The 22,397-nt window shown below is 37.4% G+C and overlaps 2 protein-coding genes across 7 annotated transcripts; both read left to right on the top strand.

Moving 5' to 3' along the window:
- Positions 1-1,464: 1,464 nt before the first annotated feature.
- LOC113635574 (FYVE, RhoGEF and PH domain-containing protein 6-like) lies at positions 1,465-15,308 on the top strand. Of its 3 annotated transcripts, XM_027135083.2 has the most exons (21): positions 1,613-2,071; positions 3,713-5,117; positions 5,566-5,674; positions 5,767-5,825; positions 5,937-5,967; positions 7,485-7,636; positions 7,834-7,990; positions 8,228-8,315; positions 9,149-9,199; positions 9,346-9,404; positions 9,485-9,556; positions 9,797-9,865; positions 10,783-10,866; positions 10,956-11,035; positions 11,316-11,421; positions 13,172-13,306; positions 13,417-13,525; positions 13,624-13,718; positions 13,878-14,006; positions 14,585-14,727; positions 14,832-15,308. In XM_027135083.2, exons 1-21 carry the CDS (start codon positions 2,056-2,058, stop codon positions 14,866-14,868), a joined length of 3,186 nt encoding a protein of 1,061 aa, XP_026990884.2. In that variant the 5' UTR covers positions 1,613-2,055; the 3' UTR covers positions 14,869-15,308. The 3 variants fall into 3 exon arrangements, 2 of the variants coding, with proteins under 2 accessions (XP_026990886.2, XP_026990884.2); XM_027135085.2 differs by lacking the exons at positions 14,585-14,727; positions 14,832-15,308 and having other exon boundaries at positions 1,465-2,071; positions 13,685-13,718; positions 13,878-14,007; XR_003438857.2 differs by lacking the exons at positions 13,417-13,525; positions 13,624-13,718; positions 14,585-14,727; positions 14,832-15,308 and having other exon boundaries at positions 1,465-2,071; positions 13,172-13,376; positions 13,878-14,007.
- An 898-nt stretch (positions 15,309-16,206) lies between these two features.
- hic1l (hypermethylated in cancer 1 like) lies at positions 16,207-21,018 on the top strand. Of its 4 annotated transcripts, none has more exons than XM_027136035.2 (2): positions 16,207-16,363; positions 17,752-21,018. In XM_027136035.2, exon 2 carries the CDS (start codon positions 17,783-17,785, stop codon positions 19,181-19,183), a length of 1,401 nt encoding a protein of 466 aa, XP_026991836.1. In that variant the 5' UTR covers positions 16,207-16,363; positions 17,752-17,782; the 3' UTR covers positions 19,184-21,018. The 4 variants fall into 4 exon arrangements, with proteins under 4 accessions (XP_026991836.1, XP_047658542.1, XP_026991837.1 ...); XM_047802586.1 differs by lacking the exon at positions 16,207-16,363 and adding an exon at positions 16,389-16,525; XM_027136036.2 differs by lacking the exon at positions 16,207-16,363 and adding an exon at positions 16,403-16,559.
- The last annotated feature ends 1,379 nt before the right edge of the window (positions 21,019-22,397 follow it).

The raw sequence follows: 22,397 nt of genomic DNA, 5'->3' as shown, positions 1-22,397 counted from the left end.
TGAAAAATAAGACCTTTTCTGAAAATGTTGAATGGATATCTTCTTACAGACAACAGAATGTTGTTAAATCCCTTTTGATTATTATAGTTAGATTACCTGGCACATCTACCATTCAAGTCCCTGTAAATAATCTGTTACTCTTCTGATCAACTTCTGATCAATCAAATTTATGATTTATCAACAGGGAAGTGCTGTTGTGGAAGAAAAATATTTAACATTATGATGTAAAATTAATAATTTTCCAGTCATGCCCTGAATTGTTTTATTCTACTCATGCGACACTAATATTGTCACGGATTGACACAGGCGAATGCGGATCCATGTGCAGTTACAATTTTAATACGCAAAAACAGGAAACAAACAATGAACAAGCAAGCAAAACAGATCAGAACACTGAGCAGGACAGGGACCAGAGACATAAACAGACAACATACTAAACACTAAACAACGACTCACAACCGGGAAGTGAACAAAACAGAGTACATATAGTGAACAAGAACCAATCACAAGACGGAGACAGACAAGGACTAAGACAAAACACCTGGGGAAGAGATTGAATTCAATTAAATGTCCGTGGTAACAAATAGGTGGGCGGGTTCAACAATTAACATCAGGGAATGACAACAGACAGACATAAGGGAAAACACAGACAGACTCGTTACAAATATGCTGTTGATTGTATTGTGTATTAATTTGTATTTGTTTTATTAGGTATAATGTTAAGGAATATCTGTTAGTTGCTGCTATTACTTCTTTTATATCACCTATAAGTAATCATTCCCTCACTAACATTTTATTCTGTCTCTTGATGTTAAAGAACAAAAAACGTGGTAGGCATATGGTAGCTTAGTGGTTAAGGTGTTGGACTACCAATCGGAAGGTTGTGAGTTTGATCCCAAGTCCAAGCTGCCAATGTTGGGCCCCTGAGCAAGGCCCTTAACAGTCAGTTGTAAAAAAAAAAAAAAAAGAGAGAGATAATGTAAGTTGCTCTGGATAAGGGTGTCTGCCAAATGCTGTAAATGTAAAAAAAAATCTAGATTGTTATGTTAAATTTTAAAGAATACTTCAAAGCTGCTGAAAATGTATCAATACATTTTGCCTGATACCAGAAGAGAATTAAAAAGAGCTATGGTATAAAAATTATTATTATTATTATTAGTAGTAGTAGTAGTAGTAGTAGTAGTAGTAGTAGTATCATCATTAATAATAATAATAATAATAATAATAATAATAATAATAATAATAATAATAATAATAATAATAATAAAATCATCATCATCGTTGTTGTTGTTCTAATACCAGCAACTGGAATCTACATTTCATCTCAAGGGATAATGGCCAATGTTTTCTAGGTGAATCATAGCCACTCATGAGGCGTGGTGGAAAATGAGGTGCAGTTTTGGTAAGTCGAATGTAAATTCTTCCATAAGAAGGATGGGCTATGATAAATATCTGCTTCTTCAATGAGAGACAAGCAGAGAAATCTGTCTAAAAATAAAAATAAACAAATAAAAAAAAACATCAAATGAAAAATAAATCTCAGTCAACTTAATAGGCCCAAATGTATTGTTGTTAATAACATTGCAAATCAAGCTAGTGTTTAGGAAGTCAGTCCAGCAGAAGGCAGTAATGAGTCTCTCTATAGTGCACCTGCCCCCGATGACAAGTGCTTCAGTGTAATTATTGCCATCGAAAGTTAGTCTAGTATTGATGAAACCTTGACTTGGGAGAGCCTGAAAAATTCGACCTACTGGATAAATATTCGAATACATCTGTGAAACAGAGACATCATCTGATTTCTGATCCGAACGGATTTGCGGCTGCGTAAAAAAGTGCGCAATTTCCATCCGGATTGTTGTGATTGGGGATTTCACCGCCACATCATGATCTATTAACACTGAGGAATTGGGATGGTTTATTCTACCGGATACAAATGAAACATTGATGTCAACAGCGCATTTTGTTTCGGTTAAAGAGGTATTTGTCGTGCCAGCTGTGGGAGAAACACAAACCTGACTGTAGTAATGAGAAGTAGGAAGAGAAGGTAGCAGAGCCATGGAGAGGCGGACAGGTGAGTGATGTCCAGTTCACACCTGTCACATTACAATTCGGATCAATTAGGATACTTCATCATATTTCATATTTCTGCCCAATTCTATTAGAAATCTCTGTTTACTTTCCGCGTTGTGAAGTAAACGCCCTGGGGGATAACCTACTTTCCATAAACAGTCCTTGTTGCTTTGATTGAAATAAAAACAAAACAAAAACAAAACAAAACAAAAAAATAGCCTCATTTGATCAATTTTATCAATCATGTGTAGCTTGAATACTTTCTGAATATACAATATACAGTAGCAACAACGTTTAAAAGGACACAAAACTTGTCAATAAACCATATTTTCACCTTTTTTAAAAGGCTAGAAAGGTGTTATTATACTGTTACTTTGATCATAATAGTTCTTTACTTCTTATTCATTATGAAATTAACACCACAACGATTTTCAAATAAAGTCTTGAATAAAATATAGAACATGGAAGTGTATACCATAATAGATTCAGTGGTATCATTAAAAATACTACATCGTTGCCGTAACAATAGGAATCTTATCACATCATCTGGATGACTGAAGTTTACATCCTTACAATATTCCAACTACATATTGCATGTATCTATGCCACTAACCACTTTATTTGGAAACACCTGCATATGCATATAGTTATTCAATCAGCCAGTCATGGAAGCAGCACATAAAAAAAGATAATGTGTAGATACAAGTCAAGATCTTCAGGTAATTATCACATCTCAGTGACTTTAACAGTGGCATTGATGTTGGTACCAGGTGGGTTTGTCTGAGTATTTAATAAACCGTTGAACTGCTGGGATATGCAAACACAAGTGTCTCTAGACTCACACATAATAGTGCAATGTTCAGAGGGGACAAATGGCCAGATTGGATCAAGAAGGATATACTAACTCAAATAATTACTGTTTATAATAAACATGTTGAGCAGAAGACCATGCACACATCATCAAACTTTAGTGATTGATGGTCAACAAGCGTGAAATAGCATGTTTTATTCCTGTAATCCAAGACCAGGAATTTGAGGCCATCTTTCTTGACAGGAATGGAACCTGATGTTGTCAACTGCTTCTGTAGGCCATCCACCTCAAGGTTTCATGTGTTTTGTCATGCTCTTTATGATTGTAAAGCGTGATCTGTGTAAACTTCATATATTGCTGTGTGTGAAAATCCTAGGAGATCAGCAGTTTCTGAAATACTCAAACCCATTAATAAAAAAGGTTAAAAAGGTATTCCTCTGATTGATTTATAAATAGCACCATTAAGGGATTAGCCCAAGAGTGACAGACTAAATAATATTTGCTGGATTTTTGTATGAATGTGCCTTAGAAAATAATTTAAGAACCACATACATTTTAATCTATCAAATAGACTTAAACAAGCTGTATTTGTTCTTCTTAAGTATATCTTGATTTCTGTCTTTGTATAATGTAGAGAGAGAAAAAAAATATTTACTCTAAAGGCAAATTAAAGGTACATCAAATACCATGAATTTACTCTAAATGATAAGGTACATCCCAGGTAAAAGATACACTGTAAATGTAAAATGTCTAAATGTACTGTTTGTATTGATGATTAATCCTGACATTGTAGTAATCTGTAGACTTATTATCTATTCGTCTGTGTTTTAGGACCTGTAACAGGTGTGGTGAAGCCACCTTTAGCCCCTAAACCAAACTTTATACCCATACAAAATATTGTTCCCCAAGCACTTGACCTAGACCATTCCCACACACCAATAAACACTGTGAAATATGCACGTGTGTCACAGCCGTATCAATCTAAAGCCCTTAAACCAGAATGGAAACCTGTGGCTGTTTTCACCAGTGAGCATCAGTCACTTTTTAAAGAACAGCTGGAGAGCACTAAGGATTTTAAATACAAACCTGAGATTAATTCAGGTCAAGCATCAGCCACCATTCCTCATAATGTTCTGGAGTTTTCAGATAACCAGCTGAAGCCGGTTCAAATAACAGATGGCCAGAGCTACAGGACTGTGAAAAACAATCTGAATCTTACAAATGGTTCAGGTTATTCTGAAAGAAATGTATCCAGCATAACTTACGTTGCTCACAATTCTTCACCAACTGGATTGCAACCTAAATCCACAGACCCTAAGCCGGAACTGTTTAAGAACACTCGTAGTCATCAGCGTAGACACTCTGCTGATGATCAAAATGGTACTTTGTCCTCTGATCAGCTTTCTGTTCAAAAGGCCCCACCAATCCCAGTGGGAAATAAACCAAAAAGCAGCCATGTTGGACAACCAGAGAAGCCTTACATCACCTCACAACAGTCAGGAGGAATTGGTAAAAAAAAATATAAAGCTTTAACCGTGAACGAGAATACACTAGCTCTAGTTTACAAAGAAGGAAGAGCGGTTACTCCCAGGAAACAGAAGAAATCCAGAAGTAGACTAGATACCCAAAATGACAATGTGGAATTGCCAGGGCACTATCCACGCTGGAACAGACTTTCATCAGATCAAAGAACAGACCAGGAGGTGCCTAATAACACCACATCAGAAAGCACACCAGGGAAAAAATATGGTTCTGCTTTGAAACCTAAAGTCAAATCTTTGAACCAGGCAGACCTGAATCCATCAGATGGCCAGAGGAAGTCATCCTTTAAGAAATTAAAAGACTTTGAATTCTCAGTGAAGAAGTTGTTTTCCAAAGGAGGACATGGTCAGGAGTCAACCCCAGGCAAAGAAGAGCAGTCAGTGGATGAGGGTTGGCATGTTACCAAGAACGAAAACAGAAGCCAATTTCAAATACCACAATACAGAACACACCATGTCAGCATCCCATATGATGATTTTACTGTTGAGCATAGTGTGGATGGAGATGGTGTAGAAAATGAGCATCTATATGAAGATAGGCCAGAAAATATAAATGCTGGTGCTTCAGGGATACAGACACAACAAACCCCCCCAATTTGGCAAAGAAACATATCCAATCAAGAAGAAAGAATGAACAGAAAAACACAGTTTATTGGAGAATTCAACACCAGAGTGAGGCAGGACTATAATGAGAGGTAAGAGATCAAAATAATATAAATAAATGTCTGATAAATGTAAAATAAATATTCTACAGCATTATCAGCTACTTAAAGGGAAAGTGAAAACTTTTTGCCCTACAGGGAGGCGATTCAAGTTACCATTATAAAGTGCAAGATTTTATCTACGTCTGAAATGTTCCCCAAGAGGGACAAGATAAAAAGAACCGTTTACATTTCTGCTTTAATCTTTACTTTCTAAGTGTGTATTCAATAAAAAACCCTTGAGGAATTTAGAGAAAAGTATACAGCAGTAACTGTCACCATACAAATAAACCTTAAGGAGCTGTTGCACCTTAGAGTATATGGAATCCTCTCTTCTCTGTTCCTCTCATTAACTATTCTTTCAGCTACATTTAAGTGTATTTCTGATTTATTCATGATCTTCACCACCAACCCAGTCTCTTGTTGCTTGTATTTCTGTAAGCCATGTTGATGATTTTGACGACGTACACTCTGAGAGGGAATTTGAAAGCAGCTCAGAAGAAGAAGAAGGAGAAGACGTAGCAAACAGTCCAAACAACTGGAAGAATCAGGTGCTGAGTTATACTCTTATATTTGTTATAGATACAAGTTGAAAATTTATTGTTTTTATCTTGAAATGCTAAATCTGACTTTTTGTTTTCAGTACTCCAAAAAGAGAAAATTGTCTCATATTGTTAAAGAGATCGTGAGTTCTGAGAAAGTGTGAGTCTGAATGCTTAATCATGATCCTGCTGATCATCATTCACTAATATGTTTACAGTTTCGTTTTATACTATTTTTTCATAATTGGTTTCCTTTTACTTTCCTTGTCAGGTTTGTGGACGTGTTGAAGCTTCTCCATATCGTGAGTATCAGTTACACAATGTTTTGAATATATTTCCCATGACAATCACATGTATATTCTGTATAAATGTATAAGTCATGGTTATGAAAGACTAATTCAGTGGTCACAGGGTTTGTAATCCTTTCTGACAACTCAGTCAAAGCACAAAACACTCTTATACAAGCAAATATTTTGCCGGCGGCTTATTGCAGTCAAGAAAATACTACAAAAGCCATTTAAGAGTAATCCTTCATCATTAAAGCTGGAAATATGTATTTCTGGCACCAAGCCAGTCTCTGAACTACAGAAATGCCATTCACACCTACTTTAATGCACACAGCAGAAGAAGAAATTGATTTTTTTTTTTACTTAAAGTTTTTCTGTTATAGTTTCAAAATCTGTTCTAATTTAATTTAAAATGTTTAATTTCCAGTTTATTCTGAGACATAAAAAAAAATCTTATTCAAAGATACAAAACCCTGTATGATAATTCCAAGCATATAATCCACAGTGAGTTTACAGACAATCCAAATGAAGTTTTCAGAATTTTTTCCCCAGAAGATTCAGGGTTTTTTATGTAAATATCCATTTGCCTGAATACTACACTGTTGTGCTGGTAGCAAAAACATTCCCGTTGCTGTGTTTAGCCAAATGCAGTCATGGCTGTTAACAACTAACATTAAACATTATTAGCTCCATTTAAAGCCCATCCAAATGTGAATAATGATCTCCTTTATTGAGATATGATAACTTTGATAGATAGAACTTTGGTAGACTATGATAGAATTGTAGACCTAGCTTTTTTAGAAATAGTAATGACGAAATGAAACTAGCTATAGATATCAATTATTTTGGCACTTTCAATGATATATACATAATAGAAAACACACACATACACATAGTATGTATGCGTGTGTGTGTGTGTGTAATATATATATATATACACACATACATACACACACATATGTATGTGTGTGTTTTCTATTATCTGTGTTGGTGAATTCTGAAATAGTCCTGTGCTAAAGCTACTTTTATATTAGTTGTAATGTGTGTGTGGTGGTAGGGGTGTATCTCAGTCACAAGTCAGTTTACAGTCCCTAAAAAGTGAAAAATCTCATGTTAACAGCTGGTATCTGATTCTAAACTAAATTGATTCGATTAACATCCATTTTGTTTTGGCATGTAACTCTCTAACAGCCTGCATGGCATTTAGTGCAGGAGGAAATGGCACTCAGTCGGCAAGGTTTTAAACATCTTTAAAACAGATGGCCTGCATTTTTTATTTATGTTTTTTTTTTTATTTACTGCTGCATCTCTCTTCTTTTAAGGAAGAATATGTACAGAATATTAAAATCTAGTTTAAAAAATGTTCCAGGTCATTATGGTGAAATATTTTTATGTTATCTCCAAATACGGTTTTTTTTGCCATTTTTTGTTTTATCTGAATTTATCCACAGCAATATTTAAGGTTTCTAAGCCTTCATAAGAAACCACTCATATAATATGTTACAGTGTTGTTTTGGCTGAATGTGTTCCAGAATTTTCGTGACGCAGTGAAGATGGCCTCCTTACAAACTGGGAAGCCAGTGATTGATGAGAAGAACCTCAATCAGATCCTGTTTTCACTGCCACAGCTCTATGAGCTCAACAAGGGTTTATTGAGGGAGTTGGAGGACCGCATGGCACACTGGTATAAAAACCATCCCATCTTTTTCTCAGATATTTCATTATGCTAGAATTGGATAAATTGTTTGATTTTCTTTAATGTTTTACTTAAATGGTTAAATGATTAATGTGGGGTTAGTCTTCATTAGAGTCTTAACATGAAACAATAGCCACACATTCTACGTGCTAAAACATTTTACTGACATTTCCTTGATGAATCAGGAACGAGCACTCCGGCATCGCAGATATCTTTTTAAAGAAAGGCCCATACCTGAAAATGTACTCCAGCTACATCTACGAGTTTGACAAGAATGTGGCTCTACTGGAGGAGCTGTGCCGGAAGAACCCAGCTTTTGCAAAGGTCGTTCAGGAATTTGAGGTAATGACACCAACTCAACCTGTTTCCCTCCTAACACACAAACCATGGTTGCCCTATTGTCATTTGTGTCTTTAGTTTTCACTGTGGGGATTTGTGAGTGTCTGATCACACATGCATGTGCGACTGAGTATGTTCGGTGCACATACAGTTTGATGCACCTACAAAGAAGAAAATGTCTGCATTCCATGTGTGTGACTACACTGGCCTAATTGTCGTCTCTCTCACCTTTTTCTATAGAGCAGTCCGTGCTGTGCCAATCTCGCCCTGAAACACTACATGCTGAAGCCTATTCAGAGACTTCCCCAGTATCAACTCCTTCTCACAGGTTAGAGATACTATTAAATAATTAACTTTATGCTCACTTAACCATATGTATTGACTTCTGATTTCAACAGCATGCATTATGTTAGTAATAAAGAATACATCCAGAAAACAGCACAGATTATATTAAAAAAAACTTTTTTAAGATTAAAAGAAGACAGACATTTGTTTGTCTTATTGCGCCAACCTGTATGTATGTGCCGAGATTTGTGTTAGACTTATATCAAGTTCAAGTAACATCAGCGTCTTTGTTGGCTCTTGAAGGGTCAAGATCTATACATAAAATCAATACATTTTTTAACATATTATCTATTCTACTAAACCCAGTAAAACCCATGTTCTGAAAGTGGAATAATACACTATTAGACCTAGGTGATAAGACCTACAAAGATTTTTTTATAGATATATTTGTTTTCCAATTTTTGCATATATCTTATGGTAAGAAAGATTTAAGAACAGTTTACACAGGTGGATTTCTGCTACAAGTATTCATTTCATTCCTTTTCTCTTGTCTTCACGTTCCTTCGGCTTATTTGTTCAACATATTTGCACATATATACATTCCAGAACTTGGAGTCGATCATTAAGTCACGCTAAAAACCAACATGGGACATTTCTGATTCATTTTTTTTGACACAGTTCTAACTTGCATCAAACAGAAGATTGGTGTTCAATTTAACCAGTTTTTCAGGAGTGGGATGTAAACCCACATACTGTACAGAGTACATTATGAATATTGTAAAAATTTTGTACATGAATTTGCCGTGACCTAATGATATAAAAAAAATGTATTTATTTAGTATATATATAGTCTTATATTTCTTTTTTCACCCGTAGAGTATTTTGAGAATCTTGAAGAAGACTCTCCAGATTACAAAGATGCCCAAGGTGAAATGTGTATTCTATATTGCACCATCATGAAATCAGTTAGTAAAAATCAACCATGTTTGATGGGTCTTTTGACTAAAACCAAAATAAATCACTTGACCACTAAGCTTGTTAGCTCTACATAATTTTTTTTTTCTTTCTTGCAGATGCACTCAATATAGTAAAGGAAGTGGCGAACCATGCCAATGAAACCATGAAGCGAGGGGTAGGACTGAGATCACTAAGAATTACTGATCCTAATCAGTTGTTAGATGAGATTAAATAAGTACTTCTTGTTTCTGACAGGATAACTTCCAGAAACTGATGCAAGTTCAGTGCAGTCTGATTGGAAACCATGAGATTGTGAAGCCGGGCAGGGTAAATACCATCCTGTAGCTCTGTAGAGAAGTTACTTTTATAATGTTAATGAGAACAAACTTTATGTCATTGTGTGCCTTTGTTAAAGGGAAAAAAGGACTAAGGTTTGAAAATGTATGCTATAAATCCTTGATTTGATGAAGAGATTTTTGCCTTAACTGGATTTACTTATCAAAGCTTTAAACAAATATTCATTCTCTACAAAAACAAAGATGATGAATGTTTTTTTTTTCATCTCAGGTTTTATTGAAAGAGGGAACTCTGCTGAAACTATCTAGAAAAGTTATGCAGCCTCGAATGTTTTTCTTAGTAAGTGGCTTCTGCTTAAACATTTTCATTTTAAATAACTGAGCATTTGTTTATTATTCATCTAGAAGATGCAAGTAGTTTTTGTACTAAGTATAACTTTTATATTATTTGAAATATAGTGAGCAACAAAATTATTGGCCCTTGGTAAAAATGAGTATAGTCATATAAAAAGCCTAATTTTTTTATGAACTTCTTCGAATAGGCAGACAGATGTTTATTTAAAAACTCCCTGATGTCATGTACTATGCTAACAAGGTTTCCACAGCCTTTGGAGGAAACACAGACCGTCAATACCGCACATTAGGTTCGCTTCCGTATAACTATCTTTATATTTACACCCAATTTACTTTGAATATTTGTTTCCAGAAAACTCTGTTTATGTCTCATTTGTCCACCGACATCATTTGACTGAACAGTCATGTCTAGCAAACTCCAGATTCATTACAATGATGAACAAAAAAGAGAATTAGGCCTCTGTGCCACCTCATATTTATTCAGCAGTGAAATAGGAAGTTTTTAAAACGTTTATCCCTCAGGTGAACTAAAACAGAAATGGGATCAATACATTTAGTTTCGTTTTTTCTTTAGAATTGCCAGGGTTGCCAATGATTATGACATGACAGTTAAAAAGTTTTTTTTATCAATTAAAGTTTCGATACGATATCTTTAATATTTGCAGTGCAAGATTCAGCTGTTAATCGCTGTGACGTTTTCCATAGACTTTTTACCATCTTTACCAAGGGCCATTAAATAATCATCTGACATGTAATTACACATTCCTATATTAGAGTCTGTTTTATTTTATTGCTCCTGACAGAAGTTTAAATGTCTGTTAACCTGGTTTTCTGATGCTTGCTATGAAGTATCTTTAACAGAGTAATAGGTGTAAATGCTAACTTTTTTTTTCCATTTTCCAGTTTAATGATGCTCTGTTGTGTGCTACAACCCTCCAGCCAGGCCAGTACAAGCTGAACAATGAGCTCTCTTTGTCTGGAATGAAGGTGAACAATAATATTTGACTACAGCACCTCCATATGGTGTTTTATTCTGGACTTTATCCATTAATTGGTTTTATATTTGACTTTTTTAGGTTAGTAAGCCAAGTCATGAAGGATATCCGAATGAGCTGAACATCGAAAGTGTTGAACGCTCTTTTATTCTGTCTGCCAGGTGAGTCTTTAACTTAACATTCAAACCAGCTTAATAAAGATTGTCTAGATTACACACACTTGACACAAATTATTATGAAATAAAAAAAAAAGAAAGGACCACGTTGTTGGGTTTTTTTTTTGGTGAGAAATACTCTGTGGTTTACAAGTCACTTTAAAAGCGCAATACTGATGTGCAGTGGAGAACAAAGGCAAATTGGTGTGTATTCTACATTTGCATTCCTGAAGAAGTGAGCGCTCATGTTTGTCTATCCCTATCCCTATTCTTCCCACCTTTTCAGTTCCCCTGCAAGTCGAGACGAGTGGCTTGAGGCAATCTCCAATGCCATTGAAGATTACACCAAGAAAATGACTACATTTCACCCCTCAAGCAAAGGCCCTGATGAGGTACTTGCTGCTATTTCAATCCCATGTTCAGTGAAGGTTCACTCTGGTCAACGTCAAAAATGTAACCATTGATTCATCTGTCACAATTATGCCATCTTCATGGTTTGAACTGGTTCAAACGATGGTTAAAATGGCTTTTCCCTCCAGGGAGGGATCAGTGGAGATTCCTGGATGGCTCATCTTGATGGGGAAAGGAATTTGAAGAACAATAACTGCTTTGGGACTGAAATTGGGGGGTTTCCATCACACATCCAGTGAGCTAAATGAGAGCATTACTTAAGATAGCTGATGTATTTATTGTCCCTTTCATCAGTGGCTAGCAGCTCAGATCATGGTGGAGATTCCCAGTGGGTGTGTATAATATTTGCATAAGGCATGCTGGGATTTTAGTGCCAAATGGTTGATGGGCAAAACCATAAGAATGATGCAAATCTGTGAATTCTTTGGATTATAAATTTATCTTCTGTGTGTGCGTGTGAGTGAGTGAGTGAGTGAGTGAGCGAGAGAAAGAGAGACACAAGGCCTATTGTGGCCAATCAGCATGCAAACTGAAACTGGGCGTGTCCCAAACCATGTGCTATTGTCTCATGTATAAGGCTAGAGTAACCACATTCGTGTGTGTGTGTGTGCACGTGCGTGGGGGGATGCGTGTGTGTGCGTGTGCGCGCACACATAAGCCCTGTGATCTGGTGTCTCACCAAAGGGTGTATTGCTAGGATAGGCTCCGGACCACGCTAAAATCTCAAAAGATAATTCACCATGTACGGAAAATAAACAGCAATTTTGCAAGCTCAAGATCCAGATCCAGACAAGCGCAAGCTCAAAATGCAGAGCAAACTGAGCCTGAAGGATTCCTTATACTCACAGCTTTCAGAATAGCACTTAGAACCCACCAATATAACTATGGGAAGTGAAGGATGTGATTTAATGTGTGAGATTTGTTTACATTGTCACTCAAGATTGTTATAATTTATGAAATATAGCTTATGAAATAAGTTTTAAGATACAAATGTTAGTATATAGTGGAGTGTCCATACAACAGAAAGATTTTATTTGATTACATTTTTTTTTAGAATATTAGAAAGTCAATTATGTCAATATATTATCACCCTTGAGAAGACAATGAATGTACTGGGCTGTAGCACAATGTCACTCTCTGTATCAGTATCTGTGTAGTGCTCCAGATATTTGAGTATGTATTCAGAGTTAAACCTGACATGGGTGTGGCCTAAAGCAGGCTTTGTTTGTTTTATTTGTTTTAAATGGAGAGTTCAGGATTGTACGGGACTTTTTAATCCATAGTCCTTTAGGTCTCAGGTCATCAATGGTTTTATAAATGGAAAACGGTGTAAGCACGGGGAATATCTAATGGAAAGGGCTTGCATCTTATGTAGAATAAAACGTAATTTTTTTAATCATGCAGTAATTATTTTTGCTTGTACCCATAATAATTTGGCCCAAATAATTTATTAAAAATTTTGTTCCCCAAAAGTGTTGGATAGTTTGTTTACATGAATCATTCGCATGTGAATTTGTTGCTGTAGAAAAATAAAAAATAAAAACAAACAAAAGTAAATAGTGTAATAGCATAATAGTGTGCCTCCTATTTGCACCTGGACTTTTGTTTGTTTAGCACACATTATCTGTATATCTCATTAACTCTGAATCGTTAACACACACTAATAATAACTTAATAAACTTTTCCTTGTTAATGATTTAAAACTCAGGATCTGTGATGTATTTATTGCAGGTGGACAGGGATGGTTGGGAGCTCGGAACCAAGGCCCCTATATGGATCCCGGACCTGAGGGCCACCATGTGTATGATCTGCACCTGCGAGTTCACTCTGACCTGGAGGAGACATCACTGCAGAGCCTGCGGAAGGGTGCGGTGATGCTCAACAAACTGGGTTTACAGGATTTACAGGATTTCCGCTGATTTTGATCACAGTAAAGGTGGATTTCTTCTCTGTCTGTGTGTGTATCTGTGTATTAGGTTGTATGTCAAGGCTGCTCGGTTAATAACCTTCCTCTGGAGTATCTGAAGAATCGACCTGCACGTGTGTGTGATCAGTGCTTCGATATTCTACAGCAAAACAGATCAGGTCTAACACCTAGATGCTAATATAGTATATATTTAAAAAAACAACAATATCATTATTTCCTTTTCCTGACAGTCTGTTTTGATCCTTTATTCAATTAGAAGGTAACCAGGCATCAGGTAGTGGTCTTATTTCCCCGATCTCTAAACCACTTCATTTTAGAAAGCAGAAGAAGATCCCAGCAGCCCTGAAAGAGGTATAAATGTTGAGGAAGTGCATCTTGTCACCATTATTCAGTTTGTAAAAATTATTTAGTTCCCTTTTTTAAATACTGTAATTCCAATTTATCATAGCTCGTGGTTAAGAGCACTTATTTATATGCATAAACATTTCTCCATTACAAAACGTATTGTAGGTTTCGGCAAACACAGATGGCTCATCCATAAGTGGCTATCTGGAGAGAATGAAGGCCAATAAGAAACAATGGAAGCGGTTCTGGTTTGTCATCAAGGATAAAGTGCTGTACACTTACGCTGCCAGTGAGGTGAGAGAAAAAGCACCCCAAATATTTGTTTGTGACTGTCAAGGATATAATTTGTTGGTTTCCGGTGTTTCAAGTTTCAACCTTATGAATGTGCAGTTAGCTGTCATTTTATTGGTCAGGAGGAGAAAGGTGGCAAAATGCCTCTTTCACCCACCATTAAGCAATGCACCAAGCAATCATGTGTCTTCCTGGTTGTTTGTACATAATTGTATTTGAAAAAGCTGCTGTGAAAGGCTCAAAAGATCGAAATACGACAATTTAAGCTCAATTACTGGGGATACAGTTAGCAACAAACAGATAAAACATCCAGACACTAGTTTGAATCAATACAACATCTGACTTCATTCATTTGTCTTCAGTAACTGCTTTATTCTGGTCAGGATCACGGTCACATCCAGAGAATAAATGCAGCACTAGCTAATCAAGCATGTCCATGAAAATGTGCAGTTAGTGATTTCCTTCAGCCACTGATAAAAGATGTGGCTTCAGCTGATGTATAATAAAGAGGCTACATAATTTTGTTAAGCATTATTTGTTGAATTGCACATATCCTAATTCACTCTGTTTCTGTCCATCAGGATGTAGCAGCTTTAGAAAGTCTGCCTCTCCTCGGCTTCTCTATAACAGAAGATGATCCAGAATGTGCTCAGCAGTTTCAGCTTTACCACAAAAACAAGATCTTCTACATCTTTAAGACTAATGACCCCCATGCACGTAGCAGGTCCATCTACATCTGGAATTTTTCCACGAAAATGATTGATTACTTTGATCAGAGCTTTAATTACTACACTAGATTTGTGACATATATTTTTGTTTATTTTACAGGTGGGTGAAAGCTTTCCAAGAAGCTGTGGTTCTTTAGTCTGGGTATCTACTACTGCTAACCCTAACACAGATCCCTCTGACTGTTCCTGTAGCAAATCCCAGACACCATACTATATAAATCTGATGAGAGAGTCTCTGATGTGTTTTATTGCTACAAATCCACTTTTTCTTACACTTGCATTCTATTTTCTTCTATCATGTATTACCATAATGATTTAGGCTATAATATCAGAAGGAATGTTTAGCTTTATCTGTGACTATTTTTCAAAGCAGACTTATTTACATGCATGTTAAAGCCTACTGTAATATTTAAATATAAAAGATTCATTGTACTTTTTCATTTTACATGAATTTATAACTCTTAGCCACTTTGTGGTCTGTATATTGTCTGTGCTCTAGAATTGGTTAAGAAAAATATACATTCATATAAAGTCATAATTTCATGTTCTGTGTGTTAAATAAATGTATATTTTCATAGAAATGGTCAAATGTCCTCTTCATAATTTTTTTTACATCAATTAACACTATTTTGCGTGACCTGCAGCCATTGGACAGTCCAGTCGCTGTTACTGTGTATACATGATAAAACTGATTATAACAATGCGCTGATGAAATAGTACATAAATAACACTACACATGTGAACATTCTTTCAAATTACTATAAAATCTACTTAATATTGACATGCATGAGATTGGAAAAAATTTTTGAATGTTTAGTGTTCAAGAACAGACTGTGTGTGTGTGTGTGTGTGTGTGTGTGTGTGTGTGTGTGTGTGTGTGTGTGTGTGTGTGTGTGTGTGTGTGTGTAGTATGAATAGGAATGCATGATTCCAGGATTTTAACATTTCTTTTGTGGACACCTGGTCATCACACCCATATCTGATCCTTTCTCAGTCTGTTGCCACAAAAGTTGGAAGCACACAATGATTGAGCATCCTTGTACTGTATCCACGGTGTCTACAAACCTTCAGATGGCGTAAGGTGTATGGGCTGAATATTTCATTTTTTGGATTATAGACATAATATAAATGTAGTAAACATATAATGGGTTTTTTTTTTTAATAAAATCGTTTTCCAGCAGTTAGACAATAAATAAAATATTTGTTTGTTGGCCAACCTTCCTAAATGAAAATCCTAAATCCTAAAATGATGACCTTTACAAACATTTTGACTTGTTGACTTATTACCTTATATATTATTATGTGTCTATTTGTTACCTACTTAAAGCTTATAAAGCGTTATTAACCGTTTTCATCTATGTACTATATATATTTATTATATATATATATATGTATAGGTTTCCCTTAGCAACGAGCAATCGACCAAGAGCCCTTATTTGGGTGGGTCTTCTCCCCCCCCCCCCTTCTCGGGGATTAGCCACGCCCTCGAAAATGCCCCACTAGCCGAGCGCGTGCCGCTCGCTGGCTCGCTATCCAATCGGGTCAAGGGTTACGAGGCGCTACGTCACACGCTGCTAAGATGGCGTTTTGATGACGACGCGAGAAACGAGGACCCCTGCCCTTGTTCGAAAGGTATTTAAAAATGAAGCTTGTGTGTTTGTGTTTGTTCTTGTTTTACAAAGCGCGCTCAGAGGGCGAGTTTGTAATGTGTTTCTAAGTGAAGGGGAGAGAGAGCTAACGCTGTGTAGGAGACACAAACCCCTCCTGCTGCAGACGCTCACCAGCCTGGACAAGGTGCGACTGATTGTTCGGTCACTCGATCCGCCAGGTCTGCTTTCTGTTTATCTGGCTTTTATTAGCAGGAGGCGTATAAAACAGCGCAATGCTTTATTTAACGCTCGTGTCGTGAACAATGTCGTAAATCGGTGGTGGAATCGTGTTGCTCTGGTGTCTGTGTGCCTGAAGGCGATTAGTGTTTACAACCCGCAGTTCCGCATTCACTCACTTTACAGAGCCTCACATTCCCTCTGTGGGAGGCTGGGCTCCGATTCTCCAACATCTCATGTCACTTCTCTTCAAATAATCCGTGAATATAATCAAATGTTTATATTTTACTCAACCTTTTTAATATTTTATTGTTAAACACTCTGAAGGTTTGATGTACTATACAGTATATGTATATGTGTTTTATATATGTGCGTATGTGTGTGTGTGTGATATATATATATATGAACACACACAAGTATTATCAATTAATCGAAGAAGAGCTTTGATCTGTGGCAGATTAGGACTGAAACTCCCAATCTTTAGATCAGCTGAGAGCCTTGACCATTGAGCTATTGCTCATACAAAGCGAGCTCATTTAGACCCTGGTCAACTCTTTTATCTGTATTGTTTCTTGATAAGATTTTGACCACATGTATTATCAGTTGCACATTTTGTCTTTTTAGCCGGATTGAAATCCAATTGCTCCCTCAGATGTTAATGTGAAAATCAGCTTGGTACATTTGATCACTAGCTGTTGAGGCATTCCTCATTTTTTGATGTTTTATGTAAATGCTTTTTGACATATCAGAAGGGTTCTAATGGTCAAACATGGCTGATGCATCTAGATAATTAGTAAATGCAGATTCAGCTCTTCTGTTTGACATCAGGGCAGCTGATTCGTACTCAAGAACAAAAACGTGATCCATTTTGAGTGGCAAAGGCACAAGGCTACCATCAGAAGGTTGCGAGGTTAGATTTCAGCACAGACAGGCTTTAACTTTTGGGCCCTTGACCCTCTCAGCTCTAGGAGCACTGTATCATGTCTGACCCGGTGCTTTGCCCCCAGCTTCAGAACATGCTAAGATCTGCAAAGAAAATAATTTCCATCAGCTGTTATATTTAACAATAAACCATGTTTTCTTTTTAGATTACGTTCCTGCAACAATAGAATTCAGATGTAGCCGCTTGAATTTGAATGGTTTGTTTAAAAAATAATAAAGAAATAATGCTGTGCTTTTTGTTCTCTTGTGTAGTCACCTCAATGAAAAACATCAAGGGCAGGAGATGGAGCTCTCAAATTATGCCAGCCAACTGCTGCTGCAGCTCAACCAGCAACGTTCCAAGGGCTTCTTATGCGACGTTGTCATTATGGTGGACAACACACTCTTTCGAGCTCATAAAAGCGTCCTCGCCGCCGCCAGCAGTTACTTTAAGTCCCTTGTCCTGCACGATAACCTCATCCACCTTGATGCTGAGTTGGTAGAGCCAGCCATGTTCCAGCAAATTCTGGACTTCATTTACACCGGCAGGTTATGTGAGGAGAGTCAGGGAACAGAGCGCAGGCAGGATCTGATCAGCTTTCTCACTGTAGCTAACTACCTCCAGCTCCATGACCTGGCAAGTCTGTGTACCAGCGAGCTCGAGTCCAGCAGCACAACCTGCAAGGGCTCATTACACACCCAAAGCCTGCCGTTTTCACCCACTTCAAAACACTTGGTGAAGCGGGAGGCAGAAGACACTTCATCTGATATTGAAGTATATGCAAACATGGTCCCTCCAAAGAAAAGACACAATGGCGCGAACAAACGCAACTCGAGCGGCAAGCAAAGCTTTGGGCTGGATTTGACCAAGAAGAGCTCTTCTGAACGTGTTGTAAATAATGTCATTAGCAGTATGCAGGAATACTCACAGTCCTCTGTTTCCAAGACAACTAATAATACTCTCCGGTCAGGTACAGAGAGAAAGGGCTCCGCAGGGAAAACCCAAGACCTGGATACATTCAATGGAATGGAAGAATGGAGAAAAACACCTTCTAGAGAGCGCTCCAGGAGGAAAGGCAACATCAATGGTTATACACTTGCAGGCAAAAGTGGAAATCACTTAAGACAAAACCATGCGGGAGAAAATTCCGAAGAGTCGCCACAAGACTCAGGGTCCAACGGTGCCGGCTCTCACTTTGTCTACAGACAGGAGTCCTATCTCGAACCGTCTCAGGAGGACAAGAGTTATGTCTGTATCCCATGTGGAAAAGGATTCCCATCTTCAGAAAGCCTAAATTCCCATGTCGAATCTCACACAGATGTAGATGTGACCCTCGTTAGGGTCAAGCAAGAAGCGGACGAAGATGCTCCTGCTGCTGGCACCTACAAAGCCCTAGAGGTCGAAGACAAAAGCCCGTTGAAACCCTACAAAGAGCTGGACACGCTACGACCATTCCCTTGCAACATCTGCGGAAAAATGTTTACGCAACGCGGCACCATGACGCGCCACATGCGCAGCCATCTGGGCCTAAAACCGTTTGCCTGCAAGGAGTGTGGCATGCGTTTCACGCGGCAGTACCGCCTCACCGAGCACATGCGCGTGCACTCGGGAGAGAAGCCCTACGAGTGTCATGTCTGCGGGGGCAAGTTTACACAACAACGAAACCTCATCAGTCACATGCGCATGCATACCTCACCAAATTAGACAGAGTTGCAATAGATCATACACAACATATCAGTAACGCTTCTTCTCAAATGAGCCTGGTCTAATAAAACCACATTACCTCATGCCATTTTATCTTCACCAAATAATAACTACGGTATGTTTTTTGTGGTACATATTATTTTGAAAGAATGAATGTTCTAGCTGATTCTTACAGTTACAATGCGGAACGCATCGATTTATGCGCTTTATCTGGACAATACAAAACCTCATGTTTACTTGAATACATGTGCGCACATTGCTACCTCAGCGATTACCTCCCAAATCCTCAGATGCCCTTTGAGATTATGCTCATGTCCACAATATTGAATTATTTTCTCAGAAAATAGAAACTGAACGATCCGGTTAGAATTTTTTTGCCATTATCTGGAAAGTAATACGGCATCTGATAGAAATCCCAAAATAAACTGTAGTGAACGGTAGAGGAGAACACACTGCCTGTTTTACAGCGAGAGGACAGATCCAAAACCAGCGTAGGGTTTGTGATAAGGATTAATGGTTCAAGGGAACAAGGGTCGTTACCTGAGTTCGTGGAGCATTTAGGCATGTGTGATGTACAGTTCCAAAGAAATAATGAATGTTGAAAGATAAATAAAATACTGTATTACTGTAACCAAATCTATATTCTTACGATATACGTATTTAAGTGTAAGTCTAATTTATGTGTATGATCATTCTTTGTTAGTTGTCACCCCTCCTTCCTCCTCACGGGCTTTTATTCTAGATGCAAGCCCTTTCCATTAGATATTCCCCGTGCTTACACCGTTTTCCATTTATAAAACCATTGATGACCTGAGACCAAAAGGACTATGGATAAACTGTTGTAAATATCTTTTGAGTGTCTTGAAGAGATTGCTTGGTTGCTTATTGATTGCAGGGTTTTGATAGTTATAGCATGAGTGATTTAATTTTGAATCCTTCGATCAGTTAGAACACTGGGGGTTTTGCTTACGTGTAAAATCATTTGTGATAATGATGTTCTATTTTGGATATACTCTTATATTGTGTCTTTCCATTCCGTGTTGTGCTGATCTGTTACTTTTCATCTACCTCATGTTTTCAGGGTGTTCACCCACTCGCCGTGTTACAAAACACGCACCTCTTTGTTGTTTACATGCTTATCGGTAGCCATATTTAAGTGTTATACCAAATCTCATGTAAGAAAAACCTCACACTGTAACTCATGCTTGCACACTTGTATATTAGAATCATTCATTTTGGGCAAAAAAAAAAAAAAAAGATTTTTGCCACCACAGTTACACCAGGTCAATAGAAAAATTTCTGATTTTTTTTTTATTCCCTTCCAAACCCCAGGATGAGTTTACACATATGTTGCTATCTGTGATGCTGTCTTGTTACAATATGTAGGAACTTTTCTGTTTCATGATGGACCTGAAACCGAAACTGTGACAACACTTGGACTTTTTTGCTCAGGAAACCTCAGGGATTATTTCAGGCACGTCTGAATTTTATACCACCAAGCACCAGATAACGATATTTTTGCAGCTGCTTTCTTCAGTGTTTGAACACTACTGCCACATTTAAATACACTGACGCATTGTTTCCAGCCAACCCGTTACGCCTTCATAAGGCATGGCAGCTCAACTCTGTGGATTACTTTCCACTTGTGGTATATTTTAATAATAAACAATTGATTAACGTTAGTTTCATAAGCATTTGGAAAGAACATCGAATGCCATTGTTCGTAGAATACAAATTGTGACCTGTTGAATACCAAAGCACATTTTCACAAAATGGATGGATACATATGAATGACTGTACTTGATATACTTATGATTAAATGCTGATTAAAAACATGTTTGCGTGTTCTGCCTTTTTTTTCTCCCGTTTTGGAATTTCAAATATTAAAGGTTTCTGAAACTAATTTGAAAAAAATATATTATTTAGTTTATTTACAGAGTGATGCTTTTGGGGTGATACAAGTAAGTAAAATACAAGCAAGGAAAATTACCTTCATCTGGGTTCTCTAGTTTCTTTCCACCTCCTAGAAACACTCCAGCGAATGGGTTGGCTACATAAACTGACGTTTGTGTATTGGGGTGGTGGTACCTTGTCTTCCTGCCACATGCCATTAGTTAAATCCTCAGGTTCGCAGTGACTCTGGTCAGAACATAACTTTTTTTTCTTGTTTTAGAGCTAATAATAACTGCCCATTGAAAATATAATATTTATGATTACATTGATTATGGCACTGTATCATGATCTGCAGCTGAACTGAATTTTGTTTTATCTACATTAACATTACTACATTAACATCAATACTGAGACAGAATATTCAGTCACATGCTTTCGGAGCAGTGAGCATATTTGTGTTGATGTACTGAAATAAAGCTTTATATAGTACCATAGTACTGTACTTTCTTCCATACTTGACACTGAAATATAAAATCTCATCCAGTAGATGGCGGAAGGGAGCAGCTTTAGCTTTCCACATATACTGAGGTTTCTTGCTGATCCGGATCTAGCAGTACTCTCAGACTTGTATAATGTGCTTTTGTGTTTAATGAGCAATCAGCAAATTTGGCAGAAAGACACCACTGAAACTAGTCTAGTCCATGCATTTAATCATATGCACATGTTCTGCCTGGTCTATGATGCTGGACCTGTTTCACAGGCGACTCAAGACACCTTTATGTCCTGATTGGCTGCTGTAGGTGGGGCAGATTTTTATTTTTTATTTTTGGTTATTCTATTCATTCAAAACCTGAAGCAGCAGATCAAAAAATGTACAATGATTATCACAAATCTTATTGCTAACCCCACCTTTAATGTCAGTTCACATCATTAAATAAAACAGATGTTCAGCTAAAAATCTCAATCTGTCCCACTGCACCGCTGAGACACATCTAAAATGACCTGCCAGCTTGTGTGTTGCTGAGTGTGCAGTAAACACACACTCACAGTGTCTTTCATCTTATAAGGATTAGCCACCAGCTATTGATCAGGGCTGAGTACACAGTTCAATGTATTGTAGAACATTGTATCTTCAATGATAGTCTCTGCAGCCTCAGCAGCTCTGCTCATCATGGGGCTCTCATCTAGTGTCCACACGCCACTGCGAGCATCAGATACGGAATAAATGAGGTTTTGTTTGGAACAGACTAGGCAGGCCCTCAGTTGCCAAATGTCAGTTTGCACTTCCTTGTAGCACTTGGTCCGTCCGTAACATGTGGAC

Source organism: Tachysurus fulvidraco, chromosome 17, assembly GCF_022655615.1.
Source record: "Tachysurus fulvidraco isolate hzauxx_2018 chromosome 17, HZAU_PFXX_2.0, whole genome shotgun sequence".
Classification (NCBI taxonomy): Eukaryota; Metazoa; Chordata; class Actinopteri; order Siluriformes; family Bagridae; genus Tachysurus; species Tachysurus fulvidraco.
Note: the sequence above shows the minus strand (reverse complement) of the source record. Positions and strands in the feature narration are given on the sequence as shown.

Excerpts from the sequence above, each read along its gene's own strand:
- LOC113635574 (XM_027135083.2), top strand. Across the intron at positions 8,316-9,148 it reads GTATCAACTCCTTCTCACAG|AGTATTTTGAGAATCTTGAA; the intron begins GTTAGAGATACT and ends TTTCACCCGTAG. Across the intron at positions 9,200-9,345 it reads AGATTACAAAGATGCCCAAG|ATGCACTCAATATAGTAAAG; the intron begins GTGAAATGTGTA and ends TCTTTCTTGCAG.
- hic1l (XM_027136035.2), top strand. The coding sequence starts at position 17,783 with ATGGAGCTCTCAAATTATGCCAGCCAACTGCTGCTGCAGCTCAACCAG.